At 40.3% G+C, this 18,152-nt stretch overlaps 1 protein-coding gene across 9 annotated transcripts in view; it reads left to right on the top strand.

Moving 5' to 3' along the window:
* LOC109892930 (general transcription factor II-I repeat domain-containing protein 1) overlaps positions 1–15,537 on the top strand; it is a 50,061-nt gene extending 34,524 nt beyond the window's left edge. For 6 of the 9 annotated variants that reach the window (XM_031826826.1, XM_031826825.1, XM_031826822.1 and 3 more), the window contains exons 15-27: positions 5,583–5,636; positions 6,000–6,077; positions 7,820–8,003; positions 8,550–8,611; positions 9,042–9,122; positions 9,358–9,625; positions 9,786–9,814; positions 12,992–13,039; positions 13,247–13,324; positions 13,515–13,707; positions 13,920–13,957; positions 14,079–14,188; positions 14,472–15,537. In XM_031826826.1, the coding sequence (XP_031682686.1) occupies positions 5,583–5,636; positions 6,000–6,077; positions 7,820–8,003; positions 8,550–8,611; positions 9,042–9,122; positions 9,358–9,625; positions 9,786–9,814; positions 12,992–13,039; positions 13,247–13,324; positions 13,515–13,707; positions 13,920–13,957; positions 14,079–14,188; positions 14,472–14,540 (1,292 nt within the window). In that variant the 3' untranslated portion in view covers positions 14,541–15,537. The remainder of the gene's footprint in view (positions 1–5,582; positions 5,637–5,999; positions 6,078–7,819; positions 8,004–8,549; positions 8,612–9,041; positions 9,123–9,357; positions 9,626–9,785; positions 9,815–12,991; positions 13,040–13,246; positions 13,325–13,514; positions 13,708–13,919; positions 13,958–14,078; positions 14,189–14,471) is intronic. The other 3 variants (XM_031826823.1, XM_031826828.1, XM_031826829.1) reach the window with 1 other exon arrangement.
* Positions 15,538–18,152: the final 2,615 nt, after the last annotated feature.

The following is an 18,152-nucleotide window of genomic DNA, read 5'->3' as shown; positions in this document are numbered from 1 at the left end:
ATATCTATCCTACCGTGCCTTTCTAAGGTCTTCGAAAGCCAAGTCAACAAACAGATTACCGACCATTTCGAATCTCACCATACCTTCTCTGCTATGCAATCCGGTTTCAGAGCTGGTCATGGGTGCACCTCAGCCACGCTCAAGGTCCTAAACGATATCTTAACCGCCATCGATAAGAAACATTACTGTGCAGCCGTATTCATTGATCTGGCCAAGGCTTTCGACTCTGTCAATCACCATATCCTCATCGGCAGACTCGACAGCCTTGGTTTCTCAAATGATTGCCTCGCCTGGTTCACCAACTACTTCTCTGATAGAGTTCAGTGTGTCAAATCGGAGGGTCTGCTGTCCGGACCTCTGGCAGTCTCTATGGGGGTGCCACAGGGTTCAATTCTTGGACCGACTCTCTTCTCTGTATACATCAATGAGGTCGCTCTTGCTGCTGGTGAGTCCCTGATCCACCTCTACGCAGACGACACCATTCTGTATACTTCCGGCCCTTCTTTGGACACTGTGTTAACAACCCTCCAGGCAAGCTTCAATGCCATACAACTCTCCTTCCGTGGCCTCCAATTGCTCTTAAATACAAGTAAAACTAAATGCATGCTCTTCAACCGATCGCTACCTGCACCTACCCGCCTGTCCAACATCACTACTCTGGACGGCTCTGACTTAGAATACGTGGACAACTACAAATACTTAGGTGTCTGGTTAGACTGTAAACTCTCCTTCCAGACCCATATCAAACATCTCCAATCCAAAGTTAAATCTAGAATTGGCTTCCTATTTCGCAACAAAGCATCCTTCACTCATGCTGCCAAACATACCCTTGTAAAACTGACCATCCTACCAATCCTCGACTTTGGCGATGTCATTTACAAAATAGCCTCCAATACCCTACTCAACAAATTGGATGCAGTCTATCACAGTGCAATCCGTTTTATCACCAAAGCCCCATATACTACCCACCATTGCGACCTGTACGCTCTCGTTGGCTGGCCCTCGCTTCATACTCGTCGCCAAACCCACTGGCTCCATGTCATCTACAAGACCCTGCTAGGTAAAGTCCCCCCTTATCTCAGCTCGCTGGTCACCATAGCATCTCCCACCTGTAGCACACACTCCAGCAGGTATATCTCTCTAGTCACCCCCAAAACCAATTCTTTCTTTGGCCGCCTCTCCTTCCAGTTCTCTGCTGCCAATGACTGGAACGAACTACAAAAATCTCTGAAACTGGAAACACTTATCTCCCTCACTAGCTTTAAGCACCAACTGTCAGAGCAGGTCACAGATTACTGCACCTGTACATAGCCCACCTATAATTTAGCCCAAACAACTACCTCTTTCCCAACTGTATTTAATTTTAATTAATTTATTTATTTTGCTCCTTTGCACCCCATTATTTTTTATTTCTACTTTGCACATTCTTCCATTGCAAAACTACCATTCCAGTATTTTACTTGCTATATTGTATTTACTTTGCCATCATGGCCTTTTTTGCCTTTACCTCCCTTCTCACCTCATTTGCTCACATTGTATATAGACTTGTTTATACTGCATTATTGACTGTATGTTTGTTTTTACTCCATGTGTAACTCTGTGTCGTTTTATCTGTCGAACTGCTTTGCTTTATCTTGGCCAGGTCGCAATTGTAAATGAGAACTTGTTCTCAACTTGCCTACCTGGTTAAATAAAGGTAAAATAAAATAAATAAAAATAAATAAATAATCCGGAAACGATCATCTCGAAAACAAAAAGTTTATTCTTTCAGTGAAATACGGAACCGTTCCGTATTTTATCTAACGGGTGGCATCCATCAGTCTAAATATTCCTGTTACATTGCACAACCTTCAATGTTATGTCATAATTACGTAAAATTCTGGCAAATTAGTTTGCCACGAGCCAGGCGGCCCAAACTGTTGCATATACCCTGAAGTGACACAATTTCACCTGGTTAATATTGCCTGCTAACCTGGATTTCTTTTAGCTAAATATGCAGGTTTAAAAATATATACTTCTCTTTATTGATTTTAAGAAAGGCATTGATGTTTATGGTTCGGTACAGTCGTGCAACGATTGTGCTTTTTTTGCAAATGCGCTTTTGTTAAATTATCCCCCGTTTGGCAAAGTTGGCCGCCTTTGTTAGGAAGAAATAGTCTTCACACAGCTCGCACCGAGCCCAAACTGCTGCATATACCCTGACTCTGTTGCAAGAGAAGTGACACCATTTCCCTAGTTAAAATAAATTCATTTTAGCAGGCAATATTAACTAAATATGCAGGTTTAAAAATATATACTTGTGTATTGATTTTAAGAAAGGCCTTGATGTTTATGGTTAGGTACACATTGGAGCAACGACAGTCCTTTTTCACGAAAGCGCACCACATCTATTATATGCAACACAGGACACGCTAGATAAACTAGTAATATCATCAACCATGTGTAGTTTTAACTAGTGGTTATGATTGATTGTTTTTTATAAGATAAGTTTAATGCTAGCTAGCAACTTACCTTGACTTCATACTGCATTCGCGTAACAGGCAGGCTCCTCGTTGAGCAGGTGGTTAGAGCGTTGGACTAGTTAACTGTAAGGATGCAAGATTGAATCCCCTAGCTGACAAGGTAAAAATCTGTCGTTCTGCCCCTGAACAAGGCAGTTAACCCACCGTTCCTAGGTCGTCATTGAAAATTTGAATGTGTTCTTAACTTCTTGGCGCACCCATCCCGTTAGCGGGATCATTTTCGTCAACATCCGCTGAATTGCAGAGCGCCAAATTCAAATTAAATTACTAAAAATGTTTCATTTTCGTGAAATCATAAGTGCAATATAGCAAAACACAGCTTAGCTTGTTGTTAATCCACCTGGCATGTCAGATTTCAAAAAAGCTTTACAGCAAAAGCTATCCAAGCGTTTATGTTAGGACATCTCTCTCAGCAGACAAAACATTACAAACAGCTAGCAGCAATGTAGATTGGTCACAAAAGTCAGAAAAGCAATAAAATGAATCGCTTACCTTGGATGATCTTCGGATGTTTGCACTCACGAGACTCCCAGTTACACAAATGTTCCTTTTGTTCGATAAAGATAATTTTTATATCCAAAAACCTCCATTTGGTTGGTGCGTTTTGTTCAGAAATCCACAGGCTCGTGCAGGTCATGACGAGCACTCGAAAATTCCAAATAGTATCCGTAAAGTTCGTAGAAACATGTCAAACATTTTTTATAATCAATACTCAGGTTGTTTTTACAATAAATAATCAATAATATTTCAACCGGACCGTAGCTTTTTCAATAGGAGAGAGAGAGAAAATGTCTGCTCCAAGCTGTTGCGCATGCAAAACTCTGCTGGCACCCAGCCATCCACTGACGCGATGGGATCATTCTCGCTCATTTTTCAGAATAAAAGGCTCAAACTAAAGACTGTTCACACCATGTGGAAGCCATAGGGAAAGGAATCAGGTTGATATCCCTTTAAATGGAGGGAAGGCATGCAATGGAACAGGGAGGTTTCAAAATAAGAGGCAATTCCTAGTTGTATTTTCCTCAGGTTTTTACCTGCAATATCAGTTCTGTTATACTCACTGACAATTTTTTGACTATTTTGGAAACATTAGTGTTTTCTATCCTAATCTGACAATTCTATGCAATTCTATTATATTCTAGTTTCATTTGGGTACGTTTTTCATCCAAACTACTGCCCCCTACACTCAACAGGTTAACTGAGTTGCCTAGTTAAATAAAGGTGTACAAAAACAACAAAAAATCGGCCAAATTGGTGTCCAATTAATACCGATTTCCGATTGTTATGAAAACTTGAGATCGGCCCATTCCGATCGGTCGACCTCTAATCCAGATCGGTTTCAGTTTCCTAATATAATAACTGCAATAGAAAACCTCTATTTATAAACAAATGTCATTTGAGAATTGACCAAAACTGGGTTTATTTTGTCCAGTTTGTGAGTTTCACTGAAGATATGTGTTTTTAATTTGGATTCTGTCTCAGGTTTGACGGTACAGTTCATGCACCCTACACAAATTCTTGTCTCAACCCCTGCCAACAGCCCCTGCAGCCCAACCCTCTACCCTAGTCACCCACGCCCTAGGCCTAAACATCCATCCCCAAGCCCTGATTGTAGTCGAGTAGCACGAGGTAACTAAGGACACTTGAGTACACTACATTCTCTTTCTGAACCTCAATTCTAAGTTGTGCTATACTTGTGGAGCTATACTAGCCTGAGTGCCAGTCTGTTTGTGCTATCATGTCACTCACTGTCATGTTTGGCTCATTATTTGAACATTCGTAGAGAAGAGGAAAGAAAAGGAATTGTACTCAAGTGTCCATGCTAACCTCTTGTCTAGATCCTTAGACATTTTGTTTGTTTTATTTGGTTGCTGTGATGTTATGTTCAAGTTTTTTCTTTTCCAACGATGATCATGAAGGGAAAAAACACGGGTAAGTGCAGAAAAATATCATGCAATTTTTTTCAACATATTACCAGATTAACTAATTATGTACAACAATATCTTTGCCTTATGATCAATGGTGAGACACAATGTCAGGTTTTTTTCTGAATCAAAAGGTGGCATAGGTGGTGGGCGTGGCAGGGGGTGCGTTCAGCCTGTCTGCACAGTTGAATTTTAGAGGGAAACGTTTTTTGCTGCAATTCTCCATGGAGTTGAGAGGACATGTTGCAGTTTTAAAGCTAATTTCCTGCAATTCTATGCATGTTGAGATGTCTGTTACTTGAATTCTGTGAAGCATTTATTTGGGCTGCAATTTCTGAGGCTGGTAACTCTAATGCGCTTATCCTCTGCAGCAAAGGTAACTCTGGGTCTTCCTTTCAAGTGGCGTTCCTCATGAGAGCCAGTTTCATCATAGCTCTTGATGGTTTTTACGACTGCACTCAAAGAAACTTTAAAAGTTCTTGACATTTTCCGGATTGACTGTTCTTCATGTCTTCAAGTAATGCTGGACTGTCGTTTCTCTTTGCTTTTTGAGCTGTTTTTGTCATAAAATGGACTTCGTCTTTTCCCAAATAGGGCTATCTTCTGTATACTACCCCTACCTTGTCACAACACAATGCGCTCAAACACATTAAGAAGGAAATAAATTCCACAAATGGACTTTTTAACAAAGCACACCTGTTAATTGAAATGCATTCCAGGTGACTCCCTCATGATGCTGGTTGAGAGAATGCCAAAAGTGTGCAAAGCTGTCATTAAGGCAAATGGCAGCTACTTTGAAGAATCTCAAATATAAAATATATTTTGATTTGTTTAACTCTTTTTTTTTTTTTTGTTACTATATGATTCCATATTTGTTTTTCATAGTTTTGATGTCTTCCTTATTATTCTACAATGTAGAAAATAGTGTAGATTATAAGGATAAACCTTTGAATTAATAGGCGTGTCCAAACTTTTGACTGGTTTTCTTTGAGGTTCTACTGTTGTTTGAGCTTTGTCATTTTTTAAACAGTATATCTTGGCTTGACAAACAGTAGCATGAGTTGTAAGTACCAATGTGAAACCTTTTTAACTAGACTTGCCAACCCTGCTCACCTCTTTGCCGTCTTCCTTTCAGCTGAAGCACTTTCATCTAAACCAGCTTCTCAAGGCCTCAGAAGATCTTCTGAAGGTAAAAATAGGATGGACAACCTGTCTCTAAGATATTTCAGCTGTATGCACTGTATTCTTACATTGGACAAAGCCTAACAAATCCATTTCAAATGATTGATTGTTAAAGGTGTAATCTGGGATTTTTCACTTTTGCACTTTTAAATTGATTCTGGATTAATATAATGTATAAATGCCTCATGAGTTTAGTTCAACTGTTTTATCACCTCAGGCCATTGTTGATTCAGACTGCAGTCTTAATGCATTGGAATCTGTTGTAACTTTTACATGTATCACATTCTTCTTCACTAATCAGGTCGTTTTCTACAGCTCTGAATAAAACACTCGTGAACATTTTTCTTCATTTGCTTTTTTTCCCGGAAAGGAAATCTAGCTGAGGACATAGGTGAAATTATCCTCCAGCTTCGGAGGCAAGTGGAAAGCCTATTCAGCACTAAGTATGGTAAGCTGCCTAATACACTTACCTGCACACTCAATGTTCAGACTCTGGCCAAGCGAGAGCAACTGACTCGAGCAATAAATCATAAATTATAGACTTCATCAACCGTTTCTACACAGCCTCATAATTTTGTATCTTTGTTAAGATGCCACAGAGAAAGCAATGATTCTCTTCTTTTTTTTTTTTTTTTTACAATCCTGGGAATAATTCCAGTTGGTGCTGTATATGAACTAATATACATGGGTTCTAACTTGAACAATTATTTGTTAGTTTACAATTGTACAATTTATGCTCTGTGCATGTAAAAACCATTGCCGGAAAGCCCCGAACACAAGATTGTAATTTCTGACTCACACAGTGGAGGAATATATTGCTGGTAGACTCCTCTACATGGTTATATGGCACGCACCAAGTGGCACTTCACTTTTGAGTATGAGTAGCATTCCAGTTTAGCTCGCACTCAGCGGGCCATATATAAAACTCCCCTAGAGCTACAGAACAGACTAATTACCGCAACGCGCAGCCCCCACATATTCCGTTCCTAAAATCTGCCATCAGTACAGTGTAGGGAATATCTTCGAGTAGCCCATAGAAGATGGTAGAATTAAATTCTGCTGCAGGTGATGCATCAACCTGCGCGGATCCATAAGACGAGCCATCCACACACACAGTTTCAGCCCCAGCCATAGGACTCTATACAGTAACCATGACCTCCGTAGCGGCCAAACCTACTCTTTCCCATAGGCTTGTACTATCTATAGTAGGACAGTACCAGCAGTTAGCTACCAACAGCTGGCAGACATGTTTACATTTGGTTAGTTTTATCAGTGTTATTTAGATGGAAGATGTGAACTACATGTGGTAGCTCTATAGCTAGTAAATGTTAGCATAGAGGTAGAAAGCTAGCTCTTTCACTTCATGCTCACTGAAGCCTGTGTTAATGCTCAGTCTGCTGATGCTGCTGGCTGTTTGAGATGCTTTAGAAGTCACATTGATGGTAGAGACATTATTCACTTTGAGAAGCAAGTTCTTGCTGATGCCCTCCTTCCATTGTTGATAGCTGTGGAAGTTCCCAGGGATTAAATATGACATGCAGATTGACCATAGACACCCAATTCGTCCGCCTCATTCTCACCAATGTATCCCACTTTGTGACGCTGATCGAGGGGCGTTATGGGACTGTTTCTGAAGTTAGAGCTGACTTGGAGAAAACCTCAAACCCAACTGTAGGAAAACATTACAATATTATTACTGATTTAAGAGTTTGTAATATGGGTATGTTTTCTTTTGGTTCTCTAAGCTATTATTATATGTGTTTCTGGCATTGAGAAGTAGGTGCTACATTGCCTTTAAAAATGTCTTCCAGCTATTTTTTTTTTTTACGTATACGGTTGAAAAGTGATATCCCAAGTGTAAACACAGTAAAGTACAAACACTAAAAGGTAAACAAATATGTTTTGATTTAGTCTGATCGGAATCTGGGATGTCATCAGCCTCCCCCTTGCTTGAGGAACAATAGAGGGGAAATAAAGAACAAAAGAGGAAAGGTCCACCCTCCCACTTGTGCTATGTCATGACTTACCTGGACCACCTGTTGAGATGTGCCTTTTGTTAAGTAAATCTGGTGTTTAATGAGGTGAAAAGGAGCCTGGAGTGCCACTTTAAATATTGAACAGCATAGGGCTTTTGCATAAAATGAATCACCCATATTCCTCTCCATTTCCCATCCCCCTCTCTTTCTGTAGCCGAGGCCCTTGGACTACCTGAGTCTGCAAAGGTGCCCTACTCCAAGTTTCAGATGTACCCAGAGGAGCTGTGTGTCACAGGGCTCCCAGAGGGCATGACTTTCCGTAGGCCCAACTGTTTCGGAGCGGCCAGGCTGCGAAAGATCCTGGCTGTTGGCAGCCAGATCCACTTTGTTATCAAAAGGTCAGAGGCCATACATTGTCACGGGGGCAGGGTCCGTCCCAATAATATCTCCTTTCTCCAGAAGTTTACAGTTCACATCCCTTCATTGATTTGAAAGGAAATGACTGGTATATGGAAACCCTCTAGCCCTACACCAATCTAATTATTTTGTGGGGAGTAGTGAACAAGTGCACACTTCAATAGGATTATTGGAACGCAACTAAGGTCTTGGTCGCATTCCAGGCTGATTACATTGCAGATGTTGCATTACTTCAACCAACAGTTGCATCATCGACTGCCCAGTCGGGCATCAGACTGCTATATCATATGATGTGGTTAACTGATGTGTGAAACACTTATCCAGGCGTTGTGAGATATAGAAGGCATCTGCAATGTAGTCAGCCTGGAACACAATCCTTGTTTGTATATTATTATTATTGTTGTATGAAGAGGATATAGGTAAAACGTTGTATAAGTTGGTGCAGGAATGAAACACAAACGCATTATTTGTGTGCAAGCTTCTCTTTATGAAGTTCTAACCATGTTTTGTTGTGGTATACTATCCAGGCCAGAACTGTTGACAGATCTTGTCAAGCTAGAACCGCCTCCACTCCCAGCCTGTGATTCAGGTGACTACATCTTCATCCTAAATGCCAGCTGATTTAATGATTGTATCACAGTTGATTTGAACCATTTTAACATTCAAAAACACAAAGTAAGTTTACAAACTAGATTAAACATCCCCACTGAATATAATGGCCAATATCTCAATAGTTTGAAATAAATTAGAATTTTGGTTCAATGTCAATTCATTGCTGAATTGATTGAGTGAAAATGGGCCCAGCCCTCTTATAATGTTCTCCACTGTGTCCTTTACCATTAGGCCCTTTTAAAGCAACTATTATTCTACACATGATCAGTTCAAAATGTTGAGCCCATAAATTAGAATTAACTCTGTAATTAATTAAAATGAGCTGGTAATTACACATTTAAGGCAGTGGTTTGGATCCATATTTCCAAATAGGTCTGGTGAACTGGTTGTATTCACTGCTAGTTTAGACTTTTTTTCCACAGACCTGGACTCCAAAGATGCTTTGTCAGAAGACGTAGGGGCTGCAATGCAGAGACCAAGCTTCCCAGGTGATAAGGAGACCAAATACTTGATTCAATATCGGTACATTAATTTACCCTCCTATACTTTGAGTAATACATAGTGGATATCATTTGGAGCCTGGTTGGGATTCTTTTTTTCCTCTTGCCTTGTTCACTTTTTCTCTAAAATGAGAAGCACTATTTATATGCTGCAAAGGTGTATATGAAATCAATTAAACAACTACTCCATTCATCTGATGTTGTCATATGGTTCTGTTGACAGATAGCTTAGAGGCCAAGCTGTCTAGGATCGACCTGGCCAACACCCTGAGAGAGCAGGTCCAGGACCTATTCAACCGGAAGTATGGGGAGGCACTTGGCATCAAATACCCCGTCCAAGTGCCTTACAAGAGGATCAAGAGCAACCCGGGCTCGGTGATCATCGAGGGCCTGCCCCCTGGCATCCCCTTCAGGAAACCCTGTACCTTTGGCTCACAGAACCTGGAGAGGATCCTGGCAGTTGCAGACAAGATCTGCTTCACCATCACCAGGTGGGTAGTTCTCCTTCACGTTTTCATGGGGTTGTGGAAATAAGACATATGGCAGGGATGTTCAGCTACTGGCCCTTGGGACAAACTATTGCTACTTTTCTTTTCTCCCTGGTAGTTGGTTGGTTGATGTTAAGATTCCATCTTTGTTTATCTCTTGCAGACCTTTCCAAGGACTCATCCCTAAACCAGGTAACTTTCCATATATTTTATGAGGCAGATTAGAGGTCGACCAATTAATCGGAATGGCCGATTTAATTAGGGCCGATTTCATGTTTTCATAACAATCGGAAATCGGTATTTTTGGGCGCCGATTTAAAAAGAAATGTATTTATTATTTAAAAAATGTTTTTAATAACCTTATTTAACTAGGCAAGTCAGTTAAGAACACGTTCTTATTTTCAATGACGGCCTAGGAATAGTGGGTAAAACCGCTTTTTTTAGGGGCAGTAGGACAGATTTTCACCTTGTCAGCTCGGATGATCCAATCTTGCAATCTTAGTTAACTCGTCCAACGCAATAACGACCTGCCTCTCTCTCGTTGCACTCCACAAGGAGACTGCCTGTTACGCGAATGCAGTAAGCCAAGGTAAGTTGCTAGCTAGCATTAAACTTATATTATAAAAAACAATCAATCATAATCACTAGTTAACTACACATGGTTGATGCTAGATAATATCTAGTAATATCGTGTCCTGCGTTGCATATAATCTGACTGGGCATACAAGTATCTAAGTATCTGACTGAGCGGTGGTATGCAGAAGCAGGCGCGTAAACATTCATTCAAACAGCACTTTCGTGCATTTTGCCAGCAGCTCTTCGTTGTGCGTCAAGCATTTAGCTGTTTATGACTTCAAGCCTATCAACTCCCGAGCTGAGGCTGGTGTAACCGAAGTGAAATGGCTAGCTAGTTAGTGCGCGCTAATAGCATTTCAAATGTCACTCGCTCTGAGCCTTCTAGTAGTTGTTCCCCATGATCTGCATGGGTAACACTGCTTCGATGGTGGCTGTTGTCGTTGTGTTGCTGGTTCGAGCCCAGGGAGGAGCGAGGAGAGGGACTGAAGCTATACTGTTACACTGGCAATACTAAAGTGCCTATAAGAACATCCAATTGTCAAAGGTTAATGAAATACAAATGGTATAGAGGGAAATACTCATATGTTTTCATGTTCTGTGCAAGGAACTGAAACGTTAGCTTTCTTACATAGCACATATTGCTCTTTTACTTTCTTCTCCAACACTTTGTTTTTGCATTATTTAAACCGAATTGAACATTTCATTATTTACTTGAGGCTAAATTGATTTTATTGATGTATTATATTAAGTTCAAATAAGTGTTCATTCAGTATTGTTGTAATTGTCATTATTACAAATAAATAAATAAAAATCGGTCGATTAATCGGTATCGGCTTTTTTGGTCCTCCAGTAATCGGTACCGGGCTTGAAAAATCATAATCGTTCGACCTCTAAAGCAGATATTCAATTCGTATTCCTTAATTTTCAAATCAAATTTTATTTGTCACCTACCTACACATGATTAGCAGATGTTAATGCGAGTGTAGCGAAATGCTTGTGCTTCTAGTTCCGACCATGCAGTAATATCTAACAAGTAATCTAACAATTTCACACAGGTGTAAAGGAATGAATAAGTACATATAAATAATATTTACATATAAATATATGGATGGGCAATGGCCGAACGGCTTAGGCAAGATGCAGTAGATAGTTTAGAGTACAGTATATACATATGAGATGAGTAATGTAGGGTATGTAAACATTATATAAAGTTGATTGTGTAAAGTGACAAGTGATATATTTATTACATCCAATTTTTTATTATTAAAGTGGCTAGAGATTTGAGTCAGTATGTTGGCAGCAGCCACTCAATGTTAGTGATGGCTATTTAACAGTCTGATGGCCTTGAGACAGAAGATGTTTTTCAGTCTGTCGGTCCCAGCTTTGATGCACCTGTACTGACCACGCCTTCTGGATGATAGCGGGGTGAACAGGCAGTGGCTCGGGTGGTTGTTGTCCTTGATGATCTTTTTGGCCTTCCTGTGACATTGGGTGGTGTAGGTGTCCTGGAGGGCAAGTATTTTCCCCCTGGTGATGCGTTGTGCAGACCTCACTGCCCTCTGGAGAGCCTTACGGTTGTGGGTGGAGCAGTTGCCGTACCAGGCGGTGATACCGCCCGACAGGATGCTCTCAATTGTGCATCTGTAAAGTTTGAGTGTTTTTGGTGACAAGCCAAAGTTCTTCAGCCTCCTGAGGTTGAAGAGGCGCTGTTGCGCCTTCTTCACCACGCTGTCTGTGTGGGTGGTCCATTTCAGTTTGTCCTTGATGTGTACGCCGAGGAACTTAAAACTTTCCACCTTCTCCACTACTGTCCTGTCGATGTGGATAGGGGGCTGCTCCCTCTGCTGTTTCCTGAAGTCCACGATCATCTCCTTTGTTTTGTTTACGTTGAGTGTGAGGTTATTTTCCTGACACCACACTCCGAGGGGCGTCTCGTCGTTATTGGTAATCAAGCCTACCACTGTAGTGTCGTCTGCAAACTTGATGATTGAGTTGGAGGCGTGCATGGCCACGCAGTCATGGGTGAACAGGGAGTACAGGAGAGGGCTGAGAACGCACCCTTGTGGGGGTGGAGATTTTGTTTCCTACCCTCACCACCTGGGGGCGTCCCGTCAAAGTCCAGGACCAAGTTGCATAGGGCAGGTTCGAGACCCAGGGTCTCGCGCTTAATGATGAGTTTGGAGGGTAATATGGTGTTAAATGCTGAGCTGTAGTCGATGAACAGCATTCTTACATAGGTATTCCTCTTGTCCAGATGGGTGAGAGCAGTGTGATTGCGTCGTCTGTGGACCTATTGGGGCGGTAAGCACATTTCCTAACAAGTGCATGACTTGTTAAGAAATGTCCGTGTCATCTGTGAACTAATAGATAGTGTAGTAGTTATAAACACTGAGTGTACAAAGCATTAGGGACACATTCCTAATATTGAGTTGCATCTCCTTTTGCTTCACACAGGAAACTGTTGTGTAGAAAACCCATCAGTGTTGCAGTTCTTGACACACTCAAACCGGTGTGCCTGGCACCTACTACCATACCCAATTCAAAGGCACTTAAATATTTTGTCTTGGCAATTCACCCTCTGAATGGCGCACATCTACAATCCATGTCTCAATTGTCTCAAGGCTTAAAAATCTTTCTTCCCCTTCCTCTACACTGATTTGAAGTGTATTTAACAAGTGACATCAATAAGGGATCATAGCTTTCACCTGGTCAGTCTATGTCAGGGAAAGAGCATGAGCAAGAATGTTTTGTACACTCGGTTGTATAATGACATTACATTTGTCTCCCTCTTAGCACCTCGTCGGATCACTTTATTGAAGAAGGCCTATGCCTCAATAAGCGGTGAGCATTATAGTTGTGTTGCATATTCATTTTGATGCAGTAAGAACACTTCATTTGAAACTGTCATGAATGCATGCACTAAATATGAGCATTCAGATACCCAGAGCAAGCAAAAACAAAGTAAACAGTGCACTTAGAGTCAACTGTATACATATATTTATTTTATTTTCCCACCAATTCTGTTTGACTCTCCTCCTGAAATGACAGATGAGGAAGAGGTCAACTGTATCGGTGAGAAAGTGATACTTCGCGAGCAAGTGAAAGAACTCTTCAACCAGAAATATGGTCAGTGTATATCCTTCATTCATACTGTATGCTTTATCTATACAAGCCTTAGTGAAAAAGATTATTCTAACTTACATTTAAGTTTAATATTCACTTAGTCTCTCATGATATCCATGCATGACTTAGTGAAAATTCAACCTACGTTGAAGTTAAGATCTGCCCAAAACTGACTGAAAAGATTCTTGTTAAGGTGATGCTTTGGGCCTGGACCACTCTGTCCTGGTCCCATACAAGCTGATCCGTGCCAGTCCCGAGTCTGTGGAGGTTAGTGGCCTTCCGGATGATATTCGCTTCAGAAATCCCAACACTTACGACTTAGTCCGCCTGGAAAAGATTCTTCAAGCCCGAGATGAGATCAACATCAACATCAAAAGCCAGCTACAGTGAGTGTCTGTGTAATTGTGATGATGGCGTCAATCTGAAGTTTGTGGAAATATCCCAGATTATGGATACAAAGTCTAAAATGTGAAAGAAGGACATGAAAGAACTGTACACGTTGAAATTATAGTAGAGACTCACTCTTAGGCAATGCCAGGCTCACCTCTGGTCATTTACAGAAATTAAATTAATATTTAATGAATTTTCTTTTCTACAGGCCTTTTGCAGAAATATGCACCGAAACATGTAACACAGGTAAGGATTGTTCTATAGTAACCTATTTATTTAAAAAAAAATGTAAAAAAGCAATGCAGTCTATAACGACATGTGCTTTAGCAGTATGTTCAAAATGGCATTCTTGTTTTTGTGTTTTAAGAAGGGAAAGAGGTTTCTACCAATCGACGCAAACGCAAAAGAGTCCTGGAGAGCAGCCGGGTATCCTTACCCTCCGAGTCAGTGGTATCAACCAATCAGATTCCAGTGATGGTACGTGGTAATAACAAAGCTATATAATAACAGTTTGTTGTATTTACGTGATCATTCTCAATCATTATCAAAAATACATGACTGAAATACTCTGATTTGATACTCTGATGCAGATTACATTATATTTATAAATGTATATTATATTTGTAGGTATTAAAGGCATTTGTGAAAGGCACTAATGGTTGTGTAATTGGACAGGAATTTGCTTCTGCAACAGCATAACTAGTCTCCCTCATGCTCACTCTAATGATCCTTCTATTGCTTTGTCTCTTTCTGCTTGTAGCAATGGCCCATGTACATGGTGGACTACAGTGGAGTGAATGTGCAAGTCCATGGGAAGGTGAAATACTAGTAGAGGAAAAATATGCTATGCTACAGGAAGAGAATAGACATGAGAGGACTTTATCAAAGCTGTACTTATAACCACATCTCCAAGTTTCAGCTTTGCGTGTGTGCTGTTGCTTAAATACTCTTCTGACTGAAAATATAGGTTTGGATGTGTGTTTTGGAATGGTGGCGATTGCCAATATTAGGTGGCTTGGGTGGAAAGGTGAGGAGGAACTATAGAATCTGTGCATCATTTGTTGCAGGATGCTTTCTTTTATTTTGTCTTCCCCCACAAGTCCTGATGGGCTTTCTTGATACACCTATTTCAGAAGTGCTTAAAAAAAACGCTATTCAAACCGACTGGGGTTATGTTATGGCACTAAGCTTATGGAACTCACAATTACTGAAGTACTCACCCTTTTAGATAATTTTTATCAGATCCAACATGGAGACTTTCGTTACGGGGTGTAACTACGGCACAAATGTATTGGATCAATCTGGTTTTACAACATTCAGATATTTGTGATTATTTATTTATTTATTTTGAAGATGGGAAGAAAAAAAACATGTGCAGGGATGTAAATTACAATGTTCAGTAATCTAAGTACTGAATCAAATGTCTCTACAATGCTAACTACTACTGTATGTAACTCAAAAAGTATATCAATTGAAATATGTTTGCCTTCAGGTGTGCGTACAGGTATTCTCCGTGGTAGGAATAACCCAAGGTGATAGCACTATATCTAAGAACAATTTTCATATTTTGTATATCTACATGGCTTTTCTTTTATCACAGTACTTGTACATGGAGTTGAGATTTCTCAACTCTGCTTTTCTTATGTTTGTTCCACATCTGCGCTAAGTTGAAATGTCTCATTAAGTCAACATGAATGTAACGTGTGTAAAAGAAAGAATGGTCTGTGTTATCCTGTAACGATTGTCTCTGGATTCACCAGTATTTATATGCTGTACCTTAATGCCATTTAGGCCTTTGAAATAAAATGTGTTGCCTTGCACTTTCATTGGACTGCAGTGACTTTGTGTGTGATGAATGCAAGTTTAAAAAATAATATATATATAATAATTCTAAAGAAAGTTTAAACCTACTACTTTTGTATTCGTATTGTGTCATTGACTGTCATGGTATCATTAGAGAAATTAAAAGTATATGATGGAGCTTTGAAAGGACAATTGACAGCTAAGTGCTTTTAACTACCTAAGACTTAGAGGCTTAAACATTTTTAAATTACTTTTTTTTTTAAACTGGCTGTCAGTAGCTGATGATGACAAGGTTAATATTAATATAGACGCTTATACCACACAAAAAAAGCTAATCCTGTGTCAAACACTATACAAGTAACGTTAGCATATTTGACTCAGACACTTAAGATGAGTTTTCATTTTTGGTTTCATTCACATGTCCTCATTTGCCAAGCAACTATTGTTGTTCAGACACAGAAATAGAATGAACATGGAAGCTCTTGGGTGCACTCAAAATGTCTGACTGGTATTGTGGTGCAATAACATCCCTGGTAATTTGAAATGTTCTATCAACCAATGCAGAATGTTCATTCAAAAGATGCTGATGTGGGCTATGCAATGGAATGTATTTTTTTGTAATGTCAGTTGAGTTGACTCAACAATTCACAGCACATATTGAAAGGTACACGTCCTGCTTTAACTCTAGGTTGAAGACAATGGCATCACAATAATGCAGAGCTTCTACCGCTCCGAATCAACTATAGGACCAGCTCAAGCGTTGTAGCTATGCATACTAGGCAGAAGGCAAGCTGTCTGAAGCATATACGGTTGGTGAAACAAGAAAACCATCTCGCCAGCTAGCTAACGTCTTGGTTGAAGATTACGACAACAGGGTTCTAATATTCCATAACTCCTTGCAATCAATGGCGTTAGTCCCATGAATTTGTTTATTTTCAAATGCTTCCGCATGGAATTATTGCGTTGTCTTAACCTTGTATTTTATTTATTTTTTTACCTAGGTTTTACTTCTTGGCATGGGTACACTCAAAATGTCTGCCAGTCCATCCATTATACCATAGATACACACAGCGAGGCATGCACCCGAGGAGGGTACAGCCATAGCGTACTCCCGTTACTCACATGTTAAATTGCCAACTTAACTCATAACCCGACAACGGCTGTATTCTTTTTTTATCAACAAACTACCTATCATCTAAAAAAAAACGTTAACATTTTAGCATTAAAACCCTTGAGTCTAAGCGGCTGGGGGAATTGATTTAAGATGGTCATAACAAGTACCATTTAGCTATTTAATTTAGTTTAAGGTATCAAAAAAAAATTTGGGAAACGCATTGAATACAGCAGATAGTAAATAAAAAGGGTCTGTCATGGTCTGGAGCAGTGCGTCAGCATCATCGGACTGAGTTTGTTGTCATTGCAGGCAATCTCAACGCTGTGCGTTGCAGGGAAGACATCCTCCTCCCTCATGTGGTATCCTTCCTGCAGGCTCATCCTGACATGACCCTCCAGCATGACAATGCCACCAGCCATACTGCTCGTTTTGTGCATGATTTCCTGCAAGACAGGTGTTCTGCCATGGCCAGCGAAGAGCCCGTATCTCAATCACATTGAGCACGCCTGGGACCTGTTGGATCGGAGGGTGAGGGCTAGGGCCATTCCCCCCAGAAATGTCTGGGAACTTGCCTTGGTGGAAGAGTGGGGTAACATCTCACAGCAAGAACTGGCAAATCTGGTGCAGTCCATGTGGAGATGCACTGCAGTACTTAATGCAGCTGGTGGCCACACCAGATACTGACTGTTACTTTTGATTTTGACCCCTCCTTTGTTCAGGGACTCATTATTCCATTTATGTTAGTCACATGTCTGTGGAACTTATTCAGTTTATGTCTGTTGTTGAATCTTATGTTCATTCAAATATTTACACATGTTAAGTTTGCTGAATATAAACGCAGTTGATAGTGAGAGGGCATTTCTTTTTTTGCTTGAGTTTATAAAACATTTTATATAAATATAAAATAAAAAAAATGTATTTAACCACTTATTTTGGCACTAACCTATCTCCATATACAGTATACAACTTTTTTTTTAAAACTGGTCTGAAGGTCCCCCATACAAGTCCTTGTGAGGCTTGTAGGCATCCTAGAGCAAAACAGAGACTTGTTCACCTTTCCAAAAAGGGGTCATATTAGTGTGTATCCCAAACTGTTTGTAAGCTACAGACATAAATTGGCAGATCGGCTGTACCAAATTCAGACAAGTCCCAAGATGCTTGTGGGGTTCATAGAGAAAAATGGAGGACACCATACTGTTCGTGAGTCTCGCCTTTCCATAGAAGGGTCATAATAGTTAGGCCAAACCGTTCGGACACTACAGACGACTTTGTGAGAATATCTCCAGCTTAAACTGACAAATTTTGATGGGGAGTTTTGTATTATGTCAATTAGTTTTCCACAGGTGCACGGAAATCGATGTTAGGAGTATTTAACAGATCGAGCTGTCCGCATGGATCAGCCAAAGAGCCGATTCTAACTGACTTTCTTCAACTACGCTGAGTTATAGTTCAAAATAAGGAAATCAATGCATTGGCCCTAATTTATGGATTTCTCATGACTGGGAATACAGATATGCATCTGTT

The sequence above is a fragment of the Oncorhynchus kisutch genome, linkage group LG6 (assembly GCF_002021735.2).
Source record: "Oncorhynchus kisutch isolate 150728-3 linkage group LG6, Okis_V2, whole genome shotgun sequence".
Lineage (NCBI taxonomy): Eukaryota > Metazoa > Chordata > Actinopteri > Salmoniformes > Salmonidae > Oncorhynchus > Oncorhynchus kisutch.
The sequence above is the reverse complement of the archived record's forward strand: the minus strand, read 5'-3'. Positions and strand labels throughout refer to the sequence as shown.